At 43.7% G+C, this 18425-nt stretch overlaps 1 protein-coding gene across 5 annotated transcripts in view; it reads left to right on the top strand.

The window, feature by feature from the left end:
* The window catches only part of STAT3 (signal transducer and activator of transcription 3), a 71966-nt gene that overhangs the window by 22439 nt on the left and 31102 nt on the right, over positions 1 to 18425 (top strand). For 4 of the 5 annotated variants that reach the window (XM_039256790.1, XM_039256788.1, XM_039256789.1 and 1 more), the window contains exons 2-3: positions 17190 to 17340; positions 18256 to 18400. In XM_039256790.1, the coding sequence (XP_039112721.1) occupies positions 17213 to 17340; positions 18256 to 18400 (273 nt within the window). In that variant the 5' untranslated portion in view covers positions 17190 to 17212. The remainder of the gene's footprint in view (positions 1 to 17189; positions 17341 to 18255; positions 18401 to 18425) is intronic. The other variant, XM_039256787.1, reaches the window with a different exon arrangement.

The following is an 18425-nucleotide window of genomic DNA, read 5'->3' as shown; positions in this document are numbered from 1 at the left end:
AAATCCCAAAAACAAAATACTTCTCTTCAAGAGAATAACAACCATGACCCTCGTTTTCTGTCTGGGTAGATGATTTTCTCTTTGCAGTCAGTCGTCTTTTCCTCTCTAACCACATTTTTCCAGTTATAAAGTTTAAGGCTTGATCCACTCCTTGCCTCTTAAGTCATCGTGTGCTGGAAAGAACCCTAAACTAAGTCAAGAGTCTGCTTGCGGGATAATGTTCCCCCTGCTCACGTCAGTGGTCTGTTTCCATGTCTGTAAAGTGAGCAGGTTGGATTTTATAGAGTTTAAGAGCTCTTAAACAACAAACAATAACAAAAATGTTTTTTTGTTATTGAGTTGGAGCCCAAGTCCTTTGAGGGCCTAACATTGAAAAGCAGGCAATCAGTTTACTGTGTAAAGCAGTTTACTATTGACTCTAGGTTGGATCTCAGACCTTTTACTTCGGGAATATCTCAAAATAAACTTACTCATCCAAGTGGCTTTCTGTTTTCTGAGATGCCTCATTTCAGTGTCCGTATGTCAGTGTTAAGTTAGGCTGTAATTTCTTAGATTCCCAAATACTACCAACAGGCATGTGTCATGAAATACCCTCTTTTAGATGACGTCAGGGTGCCAAAGTCTCATTATTGCATTTAGGGAGAAATGACTGTGTGTCAGTTTAGCTTTATATTTTATTTTTTAAGGTTTTTTAAAAATTTTATTTTATTTTTATTTCCTGAAGTCATTTCTAAGACCAACATAGGGCTTGAACTTACAACCCCGAGATCAAGAGTCATATGTTCCACTGACTTAGCCAGCCAGGTGTCCTTAGCCTTATATTAAAATTTTTTTTTCTTTTGAGACTTGCATTTTAATATAAATTCTTCTCATGGGAAATTTTGTATATTTGCTTGTCCCTTACAGTAAATCCGCATGAATCATTGCACCTATTAGCTCATGCTGAAGGAAGACCAGTGTATGCCCTTCTAGGAAGTTCATTAGCTTCTTAAAGTATTTCAGCCTTCTCTGTGCTAAAAGAATGTTACAGAGTTTTAAAAAAAGCACTCATGTAATTTTCATTCATTTAGTCAACAAATATTTGAACATCCTGTAGGTATTGGGGAAGTAGCGGTGAGCAAAAGAAAGTCTTTGCTCTTATGGAGTTTACATCCCCTCACAGGCGATGGCGGAAGGAGATAAAAAATAAATATGTGGTATGTTGGAGGGTGCTGAGTGTTGTGAAGAAAACTCAGCTGGGGTAGATGTGCTCTCTTCCATGAAATGGTGTGAAGGGACATTTGTGAAGAGGTGTGAATGATGTCAGAGAGTGAACCACATAATACTCCAGGGAAAGAGCTTTCCAGGCAGGCATGGTATGTTCCAGAAGCAGAACGGGGACAGCGTGGGCAAAGAAGAGAGCCATGAGAAAGGAGGTCAGAGAGGCCCTCAGAAGCAAAATGGGTCGTCTTGGTGGGCTGAGGTAGGGATTTGGATTTTTTTCCTAAGTGGGCTTTAAACAGAAGAATGGAATGATAGGACTTCCCTCTTGAAAGGATCTGTAATGTGGAGATTAGACTGTGGACGGACAAGGGAGAGCACGCCAAGACCAGTTAGGAATTTATCGCATGATGGCAGTGAGGTAAGAGGTGGGCTAGGTGAGAGGTGACACTGGCTCAGATTAAGATCGTAGCAGCAGAGGAGATGGTGAGAAGAGGTGCTCACATTCTAGATACATTTTGAAGGTAGAACCAACGGGATTTGTTAATGGGTTGGATGTTGGATGTTGGGAGGAAGAGAGAGATTGGAGTCAAGGCTTCTTTTCTTTTTTTTTTTTAAAAACGTTTATTTATTTATTTTGAGAGAGAAGGAGAGAGGACAGGACAGGCAGTTAGAGAGGGAGAGAGAGAAAAGCCCAAGCAGGCTCCACACTAGTGGTGCAGAGCCTGACGCGGGGCTCGAACTCACAAACTGTGAGATCATGACCTGAGCTGAAACCAAGAGTCAGATGCTTAACCGACTGAGCCACCCAGGCGCCCCAAGGCTTATTTTCAAGGTTTGTGGCCTGAGCCCATGCAAAAATGGAGTTGTCATTTGTGAAAATGGGGAAGTTGGCTGGGAGAGGTCTTTAATGAGGAGGTTGGGTTTGGGGTACATTAAATTCGAGGTGCCTGTAGGACATCCAAGTGGAAATGCTGACTAGGCAGTCAGGTATAAGACTGGAGCCCAGGAAGATAGGGCTGGGGATATAAATTTGGGGATTGTCAGTTTGTATAGAGAGTGAGTGCACAGAGGAAAGTAGGGGTTTACTATTAAACTAGTTTTAACAGCAAAGCCTTTTCCTTTAAAACTACAAATTCTTTTCTCATAGAAGATAGACTCTCTGTAAAGATGGTATTCTATCACTGTGTTAGTAAAGATGTTGTTCTAGTTACCGAATGCAATAACCTCCCTCAAATTCAGTGGCACAAAGCCCCAACCATTTTACTATGTTCAGGGATGCCGTGGGCAGAAATTCAGATTGGCACAGCAGGGGTGGCTCTCTTTGCTGCACAGTGTCTGGGGCCCCAGCTGGGAAGACGTGAACGTCCAGGGCAGCCATCATCCGGAGGCTGCTTCACCCACAGATCTGATGCCTGGGCTGGGATGAGTGAAAGGCTCGTCTCAGCTGAGACTGCAGACCAAGTGCCTCTGTGTGGCCTCTCCTGGGTGTTGGCTGGGTTCTGGGGAATGAGCCTTCTAAGAGAATTGGGCGGAAGCCTTGGAAGTTGCATATCGACACTTCTGTTGTACTCTGTTGGTTGGAGCAGTCATGACCTTGGCCAGATTCAAGGGGAGGGGACAAAGACCCCTTGTCTCCATTGGAGGAGTATTGAAGCAATTGGGGCCGTGTTTTATAACCACCACAAATGCCCTTTGAATTTGAGGTTCTGCCCTAAACCACAGTAGCTTTGAAGGAAGGAGTTCCAACCTAGGATCCACAGATATGTGTCCTCAGCCCTACTTGTGCCTTGCTGCATACTAAGTGACCAGGATTACCCTCTTAGGGGAAGTGGCCTGAATAAACTTCGGAAAAGGTTCTTCCTTCTCTCCAGTAAGTAGTGAGCTCTATTGTGGGTCTGTGATACTGAGATTCAGAAATTTAAGCTCCCTTTCTCTGGTTTATTTCAATTTCCTGTCTTTGAAGAATATTAATAACTTAGATAGCATTCCAGATCAGTGGATGCTCTTCTGACTTTTTAATTTGCGCTTTGTCTACAGATACAATACCCACAGGCTTCTCCCAGCCACTTATGCTGCTTCTCCCTTCAGTTGCCCTCAAGCCTGGAAATTTTGACATGACACTTTGCTTGCTCAATCCAGTTATTTCTCAAGGGCTGTGTTCTTTCTGTTGAAAAAAGTTGGCAAAGAGCTCCTGGCTGGCTCAGTTGGTAGAGCATCCAACTCTTGACCTTGGGATTTTGAGTTCAAGCCCCACATTGGGCGTGGAGCCTACTTAAAATAGGGGCACCTGGATGGCTCAGTTGGTTAGGCGTCTGACTTCAGTTCAGATCATAATCTAATGGTTCATGGGTTTGAGCCCAGCGTCAGGCTCTGTGCTTAACAGCTCAGAGCCTGGAGCTTGCTTCAGATTCTGTCTCCCTCACTCTCTTCCCCTCCCCTACTCATGTGCGTGCTTGCTCTCTCTCAAAAATAAATAAAACATTTAAAAATTTAAAAAAAATAAATAAAAATAGGGGCGTCTGACTGGGTCATTCAGTAAAGCATGCGACTTTTGATCTTGAGGTTGTGAGTCTGAGCCCACATTGGGTGTAGAGATTACTTGAGGGGGAAAAAAAAAAAAAGGTGGCAGTCTGCCTCTGGTCCCTGTGAGGGTGAGGCCCTCAGCACATTGTAGCTCATCGGAAAGATGCTTTGCTTCTCTCTGGAAAAAAATTCTAGGGTAGAACCAATCTTGTTTCCTCTGATGTGGTTATCATATCTGTGTCCGGCTTTTCAGTACTGTGGCCATCAATAGACAGTTTTGCAGTGGGAGGTAGTATTTATGTCTGTGTGCAAATGTGAGTAAAGGAAACGTTCACTTGGCGTCATCTAATGTCTGGCTGCAAGCTTTGACCCCAATGATACCTGACGGTTTCAACCAGCTGAGAACTCCTCACATGGAGGAGAGGGGATCAAAGTAATGGCACAGAGCACCCGACCCTTTTGTAAGTACTGTGGACGCTCAGAGTTAAGGCAGTGACTAGGCCAGAGGTGGGATTAGGGGAAGCCTCTCTAAGGAGACAGTAAAGGGACATAAAGTGCCTGCAGGGGGAGAAATGCTTTAGGCCAGAACTGCCAGAAAGGAATAGAGGCGGAGGGCGGGGCCACTGGGGGAGATAAATGGGCTTGAAGGTCATCTTGAGGCTGGAGAGGGAGGAAGGTGGCAGGAGTTAGCCAGGGCGTTGGGGAACCTTAGCTGCGGGGGTAGGGATTTGGGATTGGACAGTGAGAAGTCAGTGTATGTTTTTATGCTGGGGGAGAGTGCTGTGATTTTACTCTTACTGAAAGGTCCCGGAGGGATCATCCTTGAGTTTTTCCAACAGCAGAACGAAAAACTTAGTCAGTTGGTCTGTCCCTCGGAATAAGTCTTCCTAGATGCAGGGTCCTTGCCTGGGAGAATCTGGCTGATTCAGTAGCGGGGTGATATCCCAGCGGTTGATCCATTCTCTGCCTGTTTCTGGAGTACCTGTTACGAGGCGGGCGCTGTGCTGGCTGCTGGGGGTGAGGGGAGAACACGCTGCCATGCACCAGCCAAGGCTCTGCTCGCTCTCATGGAGTTGGCATCCAGCCGAGTGGTTACATGTGCCAGTGCTTGGGTCCCTGCGATGGTGATGGTGGTGGCCATAGAAGGAGGGCGGGTGGGGGGGAAGCGGGGGAGGCCTTGGTATTTTTGAGCAGCTGAAAGAAGAGCAGAGAGGTGCCGGGAGCCCAGCCAGCGGGCTGCTGCCAGCTGAGGCAAGAAGGACAGGGCTCACCAGGCCATCGGTCACATTAATAACACAGACACTTACATGCCATGTGCCAGCTGTGTCTTAAGTGCTTTGTGTACATTGACTCCTTAGTTCCTACAGTGATCCTGTGATGTAAGTTCCATTGTTTGCCCTTTTTCACAGGTGAGGAAACTGAGGCACAGAGAGGCTAAATGGCTGTCCCTTGATCCCACACACCTAAGTGGTGGCACCAGGATCCGTGGCTGAAGCGCAAGGCTGTTCTGCTTTGATTTTACATACTTTTTCAGCCCAAGAACAATGCAGAGTCATCAGAGGGGCTTAAAGTAGGGGAAGAGGAAGAGCAAATATGGAAATAGACTGGTGGCAAGCGAGCACATGCAAGGAGACAGAAGCTCTCTTCATGGCCCATGTTTGTTTTGGCTCTGAGCTTTCTGGCTGATTTTATTTTCCCTTTGACTCCCCTTCTGTGGGGGCAGGGCGGGGGATGGGAGAGTTTGTCAGATCGGAGCGCAAGCCCTAGACCCTTTTTGTTAAATAGCAATGTGCTCCTTCCCCCAAAGCATTGATTCTTGGGTTGCAGCAACCTTAATGTCTTGGGGGAATGGAGCCTGATCGTAATTTACAGACTGAATAGCCTTCGGAGGCCACCCAGCTCAGCGGCTCTCCCCGCGTCAGAGTTACTGCTGCAATATTTCTCAGGGTGAACATTTAACCTCCATTTGAACACCAAATGCAACAGGAACCTGGGAGGCTGTCCCTTACTCCTCCCTTTGTCGGGGTCACCTTTGCCCTTCAGACGGTCACCAAGCCCCCTCCCGCCTCCCTCTTTAATATCTCTGGAAGACGTCCACTTCAAAACAGCTTTGAGGCTGCTGCCCTAGTTCAGGCCACTGCCAGATCTCACCTTGGTTATGGCAGCCCGAGGGATCTTTCTGAAATACAAATCAAATTGTCACCGGTCTGCTTAAAACTTTTCGGCCTTCCTTATTGCCCCTGGATGAGAGTTCATATTTCTCCTCCAACCTCATCTCATGCCATAGTCTCTATACAGTCACTGCAGTATGCTGCTTCATTACAACTGCCCGGATCCCGTCCCTGGAGATTATTACTCAGTACATCCGGAGTAAGGACCAGCATCTGGCTACTGGAATCACCTGAGGGGCTTTCAGAGTTGACCCCTGGTCCCTGCTCTCCTTCCAGTGTTCTCAAAGTGGCCACACGTTAGCATCATCCGAGAGATATTAAGTAGCAAAACCTTCCCTCCCTGATTCCACTTTGACAAATCTAGTTTGATTTCCCAGGCACCTCTACTTTCAAAGAAAAAGAAAAATTGCTCTTGTAATTCTGATCTGCAGCCAGGGTGGGGAACCTCTGCGGGCAGAGGGCATACTCCAGAGGGCAGAATCTGGGGTAGGTGTTAGGAGGAAGCAGAAAGTTTCTGGAATGTTTCACCCTTTCATGTACACATCTCCACGTATGGAAGAGCCGAACTTCTATAAGTGTCTTACCCTCTTCTGACCGCACTTCCTGTTCCTCAAGTCTTCTTACTGGGCAAAACTTTCAAGTTCTCGACTCCCCACACCCTGATCACCTGCTCTGAATGTGCTTGTTTTCTAGTGCACCATTTAAATTGTGATGTAATTAGAGATTTATTCTAGATGCGGCCCAGTTACAGCGGGATAGATAGATTCTTTCATTCAAGCACTGCGTAATGCTGTTTAAAATACCATAAGATGGGGGTGCCTGGCTGGCTCTATCAGTAGAGCATGCGACTCCTGATCTCAGGGTTTCGAGTTCAAGCCCTTTGTTGGGCGGAGAGCTTACTTAAAACAAAACCATAAGATCGCATTGGCTTGAGATCATGATTATAAAATGGGGGTCCAAATAAATCTAGGTCACAGGGTTGTCGTGAGGATGAAATGAGTAAATGAATAGATGGCAAGTACTTACAACAGTGCCTGGAACATAGTAGGTACTATAAATTCAGTGAAAATCATTAGTTATTTGGCCTGCTCTTAAACCAAGTCTCTTACTTTCCATCTTTTTCTTTCATTTGGGTATCACATAGTTGTTTTCACCTTTAGTCTTTTTAGGACCTAGAGCTATCCTTAGGTGAGCTATGTAAGGAGATACGTGATCAGGACTGACTCTCTTGTCCTTTTTAAAAATTTTTTTTATTTTTTATTAAAAAAATTTTTTTTAATGTTTTTTATTTATTTCTGAGAGAGAGAAAGACACAGCGTGAGCAGAGGGGGGTCAGAGAGAGAGGGAGACACAGAATCTGAAACAGGCTCCAGGCTCTGAGCTAGCTGTCAGCACAGAGCCCAACGCGGGGCTCGAACTCACGTACCACAAGATCATGACCTGAGCCGAAGTTGGCCGCTCAACGGCTCAATCGACTGAGCCACCCAGGCGCCCCTCTTGTCCTTTTCCCTTATTACACATTTACACTAAATCACAGCATTACAAACTCCCTCCCTCAGGATATGACCCAAGGACCCATTAAAACACACGAATTTGACATGGCAGGGAAAGCTAGCTTTATTATTTAAAATGGCTAATCTGATGAATTAATCTGTTTCCCAGGGCGTCGAGGAAATGAACTTGGCATAAGAAGTGCCAATGAAAGGAATGTTGTGGGAGGAAGGAACAAGCCAGCTAGCGCTACTGTGCACCCAGCACCGCATAGGAGACCTGCTATAAAGCCAGAGTTTTTTTGTTTTTTTTTTAACTTTTATGACAGTCTTTCAAAAGAGCGGTACTTCTCCATTTTACTGAAGAAGAAGCCTGTTCAGTAGTCAAGTGATGTTTTGAAAAGAAATAGCTGATAAAATGGCAGGCAGGGTTTGCACCCAAGGTCATTCCGTGTCAAAGCCTCTGTTGTGCTTGGCCTCACACCACCCCGCCTCGGAGGAGTCTGTCTGGTTGGGGGATTGGAAGTGTCACCAAGTGAGGAGGCTATGTGATGCACACATTTGGTCTGTCTTGTGGTTTTTATCTAGAGCTCAGACCTGTGATCGGGCAGCTTTAACCATAAACTGAGTAATTGATGAAGCTAGTCTAATTGTGTTACTTTCAATTCAGAGGGAATTATGTTTATATTGTTGTGCCTTTCATTTGAGATGTTTGTGATGAAATATGGTGCCTATCCCAAATCAAGTATGAAGAATACATCAGTTTTTTTTTTTTTTTTTAAATGTTTTATTTATTTCTAGGAGAGAAAGAGAGAGATAGCGTGAGCAGGGGAGGGTCAGAGAGAGAGGGAATCACAGACTGAAACAGGCTCCAGGCTCTGAGCTGGCAGTCAGCACAGAGCCCGACGCGGGGCTCGAACCCACGAACCGCGAGATCATGACCTAAGCGAAAGTCGGACGCTTAACCGACTAAGCCACCCAGGCGCCCCATGAATACATCAGTTTTTTAAAAATGGGCACCTGGTGGCTCATTCGGTTGAGCGTCTGACTCTTGGTTTCAGCTCAGATCGCGATCTCGAGCCCTGTGTTGGGCTCCACAGTGGCAGCACAGAGCCTGCTTGGGATTCTCTCTCTCTGCCCCTTTCTTGCTCATGCTCTCTGTGCCTCTCAAAATAGATAAACTTAAAAAAAAAAAAAGAAAAAGAAATTCCTTGACATTTATTAGATTTGAAATAACTGGAGACCTTGGTAATTCATAGTTCTCAGAATCCTTTTCTCAAAGATGGCTGGGTGATAGGGCGCCTAGGTGGTACAGTTGGTTAATCATCTGACTTTGGCTCAAGTCATGATCTTCTGGTTCATGAATTCGAGCCCCGCATCAGGCTCTGTGCTGACAGCTCAGAGCCTGGAGCCTGCAGTTCTCTGTCTCCCTCTGTCTCTGTCCGTCCCTCCCCCACTCACGTTCTCTCTCTCTCTCTCTCTCTCTCTCTCTCTCAAAATTAAAAAAATAAAAGATGGCTGGATAAGCACTTGATTCTGGGTAGTTCTTATAGTTTTGTTTTTAAGATCTTGATTGTTCTTTGCGGATCAGAGCCCTAGATCTTTCCTTTTTGCTGTTCACATTCCTGGTAGTCTTCATCTCTTAACTATGAATCTGATATATTTTCTCTGTATTTCTAGTTATAAATTAGATAACTGTACAAAGGTAGTACTAGTGTTAAGACTGTACAGCATGTCAGGATTTAGAATAGAAAAAAATAATGTGCTTGGCACAAGATTCTTTAAGTCTTCTTGAAGTGAGATAGATAAGAGGAGTGAGGAGTGAGACTTTTGGGGTGAGAGTATTCCAGGGTGTCATTAAAAACTGTCCTTTTTCTCACTTCTCTGAGCTCTACTCCCAAGTAATTTACTACTTCTTCCATATTCTCAAATTTGCCATGTTAGTAGGGAACTGTAACTCATGTTCTCTTAGATCTCAGTGTCCATTTTTACAAGGAAGAGTTGGTTTCTGACTTTAAAGCAAATCCTATTATTTATAACTAAGTATATTTGAATATTACAATAGGTATAGTTGGATTGGGCACTCAGCTGTTACTATTTTGTCTTTTAAGGAAATGAAAATTAGATTTATATATAAACTTATTATAAAGGCAAACACTTGGTGTTGTACCTTATAAAGATGCTCTTTGGATTTGTAAGCAATGATATTATATGTTTACTATACAAGCACACTTATTTTGAATTATCTTTTTATAATTTGAAATTTCAGAATCTTAATGTCTAAGGTAATTATGAATGGTTAAATTACAAATGGTTAAATAGGCAAAGCTGTAATATTAAAAATAATTTTTAACATTTATTTTTGAGAGGCAGAGAGACAGAGTGTGACCAGGGGAGGAGCAGAGAGAGAGGGAGACACAGAATCCAAAGCAGGCTCCAGACTCTGAGCTGTCAGCACAGAGCCTGATGCGGGGCTCAAACCCATGAATGGCGAGATCATGACCTGAGCTGAAGTTGGACACTCAACTGACTGAGCTACCCAGGCGCCTGTAAAGTTGTAATATTTAAATGTGGGCTCTGTGGGGTGCCTGGGTGGCTCAGTTGGTTGAATGTCTGACTCTAGACTTTGGGCTTGGGTCATGATCTCACCATAGTCATGAGATTGAGCCCTTTGTCAGGCTCTGTGCTAAACATGGAGCCTGCTTGGGATTCTCTCTCTCTCTCTCTCTCTGCCTGCCCCCCCCCCCCCGCCCCGACCAACGTGGAGCTTGAATTTACAACCCCGAATTTACATGCAAGAGTTGCATGCTCCACTGATTAAGCAGTTAGTTACCCCTTATGTTTTAATTAATTAATTTACTAATTTATTTATTTATTTATTTATTTACTAAATAATTAATTAATTTTTAAAGTAGGCTTCATGCCCAGCATGGAGCCCAATGCAGGGCTTGAACTCTTGATCCTGAGATCAAGATCTGAGCCAAGATCAAGAGTTGGATGTTTAATCCACTGAGCCACGTAGGCACCCCATCTGTAATGTTTTAAAAGAGATAAAATATATACACACTTTGAGATAGGTTAAAAGGTGGTATTACATGAACGTGTCAATTGTGGTTCTGGAGAGTAGGATGGTAGGATATGGGTGATTTTATCTTTTTTTTCCTTAAGCTTGTTTTAATGTTTATTTATTTATTTTTGAGAGAGAGGGAGAAAGAGAGAGAGAGAGAGAGTCGCATAAGTGAGAGGGAGAGGGAGAGAGAATCCCAAGCAGGCTCTGCACTGTCTACATGGAGACCGACACAGGGATTGAACTCACAAACCATAAGATGGTGACCTGAACCCAAACCCAAGAGTTGGATGTTTAACCAACTGAGCCACCCAGGCACCCCTGGGTGATTTATCTTTTGGATTTCTTAAAAAAATTTTTTTTTAATGTTTTATTTATTTCTGAGAGAGAGACAGCATGAGCAGGGGAGGGTCAGCGAGAAAGGGAGATACAGAATCTGAAACAGGCTTCAGGCTCTGAGCTAGCTGTCAGCATAGAGCCCAACGTGGGGCTCAAACCCACGAACCGTGAGATCATGACCTGAGCCGAAGTTGGACGCTTAACCGACTGAGCACCCAGGTGCCCCTATCTTTTGGATTTCTATGTTACTTTATACTTTGGTTGCCTTAGTCACTTGCCTTTCCTAACAGCAAAGAGGGTCTTAGAATAGGCAACCAATAAAATATGGCTCTGCTCTATTCATAATATAGGTATTTCGAACATAGAGTGTGGCTAACACCCAAAGGAGAGTCTTTTGACACATGGCAAGGTGGAACAGAAATCATCTTCAGATCACTTTCTGTTTTGGGTTGTTGTATGCCCCTGAGTTTTGTCTTTCTCCTCACTTTGGCCTCTCACTCTGGTGCCCCTGTCATAAATCCACTGGTGGTGGATGTGAAGCACAAATCTGAATTTAAAATGAAGTTTTAAAAAGCAATGTGGTGAATCCCTTTTGTAAGCAGTCCTGATTTGTGTTTCCCAACACATCTGTTGGTTTCCTTAGAATGCAGTCCGTAAATGAGAACTGTGACTTTGGATAAACCTTTTAGTGATCTTTACAGTAATAAGTTCCTCATTAGACAATAGCTGTTTGCTTTATGACTTGTTGGTAAGTTATCCCCAAGGGGTTGAGAAATTCCTGTTTTGAAAAGTCCGGAAAGTCTTTGGTGACTTGCTGATTCATTTTTATTTTTCTTTTCTCTAAAGTCATAGAGAACAGGATCATAGTGACGTTCCCCTCCTATGCTGGCACCTCCTGTCTGCTAACCTAAACTTAGCACTTACACGTTGAGAGAACTGAGCCCGACGTCATGCCCTAAGCCAGCCCCTGTATGGAATGAACTCGCTTCTCTCCTGTGCACCCTGAATGGTACTTGGCATTTGAATTCTGCGGATCATTTTCTGTGGCCCGCAGTTCAGTGAAGGTGGTTCTTAAATCACAGGCTTTGCCTTACTCTGCAGATAAGAAATACTTTAGTTCGACCTCCAGTGGAGTTCTTTAGATTAATTTGTAATTTGAAAAACCAGAACTGAGATTGTGAAATGAAGTAGGCTCTTGTAAAAACTTTTTCCAGTAAAACAGTTGCCACAAGCCAGTTGGCAATGGTTTTCATAGACAATCTGGCTAGTGATCTCCTAAGGATGTGCAGTCCTTATGAAGAGCGTGTGGGCTGATTGCCCTGTGGCTGCTGTTCATGAAATACGGTTTGTAGCTAAGCAGCCTGTAAGGAGATCAGCCCTCTTTGACCCTTTGCCCATGTTCCCCTTGAAAATACTACCTGCTCTTTGGCTAAAATTTACATTGATTAAAAAAAAAATAGGAGAGCTATTATGATATTATCTAGAGTGATTAGCCTAAGAAGTAGAGCATAACGTCAATCATTTTTGCTTGAATTTTATAGGAAAAAACTAGTAACTTGGTTTCTGGTTTAAGAAATGACATAATTATTGTACTACTTCACTATATCCCATTTGTGTTGTCTCCCCACTAAAACCAAAACCTCAACAACAAAAACCCCTTTGCATTATGGACTAGAAATGAATTAGACAATTTTCAAGAACTTGCAATTTTTTAATGGTTTGAAAATGCAAATATTCACTTGGGACCTCAACATTCCTCTCTAATTGAGCAGGTATGATGGGGTTTTGCTTCATGGCTCAAGGAGTAGACCCTGATGGCTCCACGTTTGTATCCAAGATAAGCAGTTAAATATATTAGTCTGTTTTTTATTAATTATAACACTGGACTTTATCATAAAAAGTAGGTGTCTAGGGGTCCCTGGCTGGCTCAGTCTGTAGAGCAGGTAACCCTTGATCTCAGAGTTGGGAGTTCAAGCCTCACACTGGGATAGTGTGTACTTAAAAAAAATATATATAGATATTAGGTGTCTATTCCTTTAAATCCTTTATTAGGAAAACTACAGCTTTTGGTTACATAAGAACAACAGTGTCCAATAAAAATAGAATGCGGGTCACATATGTAATGTTAAATTTTCTTTTTCATTAAATTTTTTTTAATGTTTTTTATTTATTTCTGAGAGAGACTGCATGAGCAGGGGAGGGTCAAAGAGAGAGGGAGACACAGAATCTGAGGCAGGCTCCAGGCTCTGAGCTAGCTGTCAGTTCTGAGCCAGATGCGGGGCTCAAACCCATGAACTGTGAGATCATGACCTGAGCCGAAGTCGGACTCCTAACCTTCTGAGCCACCCAGGTGCCCCTGTAATGTTAAATTTTCTAGTAGTCACATTAGAAGTAGAAAGATTTAGTGAAATTAATTTTAATAATTTATTTAACCCAATACGTCTAAGATACTATCATTTCAACATTAATGAGATATTTTACATTCTTTTTTTCTACTAAGTCTTCAAAATACACTGTACATTTTACACTTACAGTGTATCTTGGTTTGAACCAGCCACATTGTGAGTGTTCAGTAGCCCATGTGGCTAATGGCTACCATATTGAATTATGTAAATCTACAGTTTCAGCACATTTGTATGCAGTAGACTCTACATAAAATGACATGTTATACAGATTTCTGTGCAGATCAACCATCCTGAAAAACATATGACAGATCCTGATGCTTTTAGCCAGCCCTGAGGCAGATTTAACTCGGCCCTAATGGGAATATTGTAACAGAGTTTTTTTTTTTTAATTAAAAAAATTTTTTTAAATATTTTATTTATTTCTGTGAGAGAGAGAGAGACAGCATGATCAGGGAAGGGTCAGAGAGAGAGGGAGACACAGAATCTGAAGCAGGCTCCAGGCTCTGAGCTAGCTGTCAGCACAGAGCCCGACACGGGGCTCAAACCATGAGATCATAACGTGAGCCGAAGTCAGACACTTAACCGACTGAGCCACCCAGGTGCCCCTATTGTAACAGAGCTCTAATGACCTTTGATTTTTTGTTGAGGGTAATACACACCATGGTTATAAGGCCTCAGCTACCCTTTCCTTGTAGCCAGTGTTCAGTATACATGTACCACTGTCCAAGCAGCATCTGTCCTGTGGCAGGTTGGTCTTGGGGGTGGCAAGGAGAGGGGCAACTGCAAAGGCATGGGAGGTTGTTTGGGAGGTTCTTAAGAGGATGGAAGACATTGTTTAAAAAAAGAAAAAAAAAACCCAAGCACCCGGGAAACTTACTTAATTCCTCTCTAATGTTGTTGGAAAATTGAATTTTTTTTTTAAATGTTTTATTTATTTTTAGGAGAGAGAGAGACAGCGTGAGCAGGGGAGGGTCAGAGAGAGAGGGAGTCACAGACTGAAATAGGCTCCAGGCTCTGAGCTGGCAGTCGGCACAGAGCCCGACGCGAGGCTCGAACCCACAAACCGCGAGATCATGACCCAAGCGAAAGTCGGACGCTTAATCGACTAAGCCACCCAGGCGCCCCTGAAAATTGAATTTATTTATGGAAACATATTGGTCTGATTGGGCCAAACACCTCGTTCTGACATTCTCATCTCTTTGCTTTATTAAACTTTTTCATTCATGGAATTGAAGCCCTTGGTACATGAGAAGGGAAATAAGCTCAGATCTGTGCTGTAAGTGTGAAGTACACCCGGATTTAGAGAACTCAGTACCAAGGGATGAATGAATGTAAAGCATCTCGTTAATTTTTGTGCAGTTACATGTTGAAGTGATAACATTTTCTTTCTATCTGTATGTATATGTATACTGTATATTTTTAAGTATTTTTAATTTTATTATTATTTTTTTAAGTAAGCTCTGTGCCCAACGTGAGGCTTGCACTCACAAACCTGAGATCAAGAGTTTCATGCTCTCGTGGGGTGCCTGGGTGGCTCAGTCGGTTAAGCCTCTAACTTTGGCTCAGGTCATGATCTCATGATTTGTGAGTTCAAACCCCATGTCGAGCTCTGTGCTGAGAGCTCAGAGCCTAGAGCTTGCTTTGGATTCTGTGTCTGCCCCTCTCTCTGCCCCTCCCCCACTTGCACTCTGTCTGTCTCTCAAAAATAAATACCAAAACAGATTAAAAATGAATTTACTTGGGGTGCCTGGGTGGCTTAGTCGGTTAAGCGCCCGACTTTCGCTTAGGTCATGATCTCGCGGTTCGTGCGTTCGAGCCCCGCGTCGGGCTCTGTGCTGACTGCCAGCTCGGAGCCTGGAGCCTGTTTCAGATTCTGTGCCTCCCTCTCTCTCTCTCTGACCCTAGAAATAAATAAAACAACAACAAAAAAATGAATTTACTTGTTTCTTTTCATTTTTTAATATGGCTGTTAGAAAATTCAAGACGCTGTATGTGGCTTGCATTACATCTCTTTTGGATGGTGCTGCCTTCAAGTGTTCATTATTCAGTATAAAAGACCACTGAGAAGGTCCTGCCTGTGCTTTCTTGAATGTGTGCTTGAGAGCTTGACAGTTGATGGCACCCTTGGGATCCTGCATCCTGGCAGTAGCGGGTGGGTTACTCTGTGTGTGTTCCTGCAAAAGAGGGAAGAAGACCCGCAGCACAGGCCTCTCGGCTTCTGTACGAAAGAAAACCTGATCCTGAACCACTTAGCTACCATTATACTTGCTGCTTTGAGAACAGAAGACCTGTTGGTTTTTGTTACCAGTTTGCTCCATAAATTTCTGATTTTTAAAATGTTTGTTTATGTATGTTTATTTTTGAGAGAGAGAGAGAGAGAATGCAAGTGAGTGGTGGAGGTGGAGAGAGAGAGAGAGAGAGACATAGGATCCAAAGGAGGCTCTGCACTAATAGCAGAGAGCCTGATGCGAGGCTCAAACTCAGAAAACCTGAGATCATGACCTGAACCAAAGTTGGATGCTTAACCGACTGGCCACGCAGGCACTCCCCGACTCCGTAATTTTTATGAAAGGAGCAGCTACAAGGGTGCTTCTTCATGCCTCCTTTGAGAAATAAAGAACTCTGGATAAGTGTACATGTTTGTGTGCCTTCAGTCTTTCATGATGTTCTTACAATCCCAGAGAACCATCTCAGTATACTTTGATCTCTACATATATCACTCTTTGGCTGTTACTCATAGTTATTTTTACAGCTTCTTAAGACTACTTGGTCTGTATTGATATTTCCATGGAGCACCTGAGTGGCTCAGTCGGTTGAGTGTCCAATTCTTGATTTTGGCTCAGGTCATGATCTGATGGTCGTGAGATAGAGCCCTTGTCAGGCCCTGCACTAGGCATGGAGCCTGCTTAAGAGTCTCTCTTTCCTTCTCCCTCTGCCCCAGTCCTAGCTTGTGTGCTCGCTCGCTCTCTCTCTCAAAAAAAAAAAAAAGATATTTCCATGACCCGCACTATTCAGAAAGAGTCTAAAAGTGATTAGCCAGGTTGGTTTCTCATACCTGAGCGTTTCCCTGGTGTATTCATGAGCTCGGGGACAAAACTTGTATGCCTGGTATTTAGCATCTCACCTCTCTCATTCCGGAATGAGAACTTCCAAAACAAAATTACTTTCCATTGAGTGGGAGAATCCCAGGCAGGTCCTTGCTTATACTTTTAAACCTGTATTCCTTGAGTTTGCTCTGTCCTCCCTGAACAGCCACATCCCACATTTTGGCTTTAGTTTAAGTTTGGTGTAAGGGGGGTAGGGGCGGGTAGGGTGGAAAGGAAGGCGCTAACATCTGTTCGGCATCTGTTGTATGCCAGGCCCTGAGCCGGGTTCTTTAGAAATATCTCAACAGGGGCGCCTGGGTGGCTTAGTTGGTTAAGCGTCCAACTTTCGCTTAGGTCATGATCTCGCGGTTCGTGGGTTCGAGCCCCGCGTCAGGCTCTGTGCTGACTGCCGGCTTGGAGCCTGGAGCCTGTTTCAATCTGTGACTCCCTCTCTCTCTGACCCTCCCCTGCTCACGCTGTCTCTCTTTCTCTCTCCTAGAAGTAAAATAAAACATTGCAGAAAAAAAAAAGAAAAAAAAAGAAATATCTCAACAACCATGCGAAGTATAAGTTATGATCTCTTCCTCTGATGAGGAAGTGGAAATCTGGAAGTGAAGTAATTTTTCAACTTCACATCCTTCTTGTAGATAATGGATTCTGGAGCTTGGCAGAGGCCATGCTGACATTGACATCCCAGTTTAGAAGAAGCTGTGATGTGGTTCCAGATGTTAGGGAACCTGATTGTGTGTGTATTGTTGCACACCGTGAGAAACACACAGGCTCCTTTCCACAACATCTGTTATCCCTAAGCACAGACCCGATGCCCATGTTGGGTAGATGGGGTGTTTGTAGATTAGTGACTCCTACTAGGCCTCGCAGTGACCATATGAACACTTTGGTTACAGTTGGGACCCCTGATTCCTGCAGGATGGCCCAATGGAATCAGCTACAGCAGCTCGACACACGGTACCTGGAGCAGCTTCATCAGCTGTACAGTGACAGCTTCCCAATGGAACTGCGGCAGTTTCTGGCCCCTTGGATCGAGAGTCAAGATTGGTAAGTCCTTCCTGAGAAATTGTCAGGTTTTGGTTTGACTCAAGAGACGCAGCCTGCTGTAGCTTCACTCTGTGCTAAGTATTTGATCAAAAACCGTGTGGGTACAGGTGATGGGGTGAAAGAGATCAGGAGATAAAGAGGAACTCTCAGTCTTGTAAAAACATTTCTATATTAGAAGTGTGTGCGGGCAACCGTCTTTCGGAACATTGAAGCCGCCTGCTTGGTGATAGATGTTTTGAAGGCTGATTTGGATCTCATTTACTTGGTGACATCCTCTGTGTGTTCTGACACTCCAGGGATGTGTTACAAATATATATTTATTTTTTTATCTCAGTGAAAGTTCTGTTGTACATAGAGATTTGGGCCCGTAATTCTGCTTCCCCTTTATTTAAAGGAAGAGACACAGGTAAGAGAAATAGACTCTTTCATAGAGGTAAATGGCACAGAATTCCAGTGACTGTTTGCTTCATTTTCATGTATTCAGATCTACAATAAATTTAATTTTCATTTAATTCAGGCCTATGATCTATTTTTTCTAGAATACTGTGAGGGGCCAGGGAGGTGCTTCAGATGATGGAGATAGGCCATGTCAGTCTGGGATTGCTTGTTAGCTAATAATAATCTGACCACAAAGCTGACTGAGACTTTAAAAGCACAACACCGTATCTGTCCACTTCACCCGAATATTTTTATAAGTATAGACTATGAGAGTGGTGACTGGTACCTGGAATAATTGTTAATAATCATTGAATTCATAATATTTCTCGTTGCTCAGCAAGGTGAATTTAAGTGATGAGTGGGTTAAAGCATTGGGTTTGCCTTGTTCTCTACCCTTCTTGATGGTGATTTCCGTGCATGTGTGTGCGTGTGTGTATGGGTTTCAGAATCATTCTGTATCCTTCTTCCTTTTCCTAGGGCATATGCAGCCAGCAAAGAATCACACGCTACTTTGGTGTTTCATAATCTCTTGGGTGAGATTGACCAGCAGTATAGCCGTTTCCTACAGGAGTCGAATGTTCTCTATCAGCACAATTTGCGAAGAATCAAGCAATTCCTTCAGGTGTGATGAGACACTGACCCTGCAG

This window comes from Hyaena hyaena, unplaced genomic scaffold (genome assembly GCF_003009895.1).
Source record: "Hyaena hyaena isolate Hyena2069 unplaced genomic scaffold, ASM300989v1 scaffold_589, whole genome shotgun sequence".
In the NCBI taxonomy this organism is placed as follows: domain Eukaryota; kingdom Metazoa; phylum Chordata; class Mammalia; order Carnivora; family Hyaenidae; genus Hyaena; species Hyaena hyaena.
The sequence above is the reverse complement of the archived record's forward strand: the minus strand, read 5'-3'. Positions and strand labels throughout refer to the sequence as shown.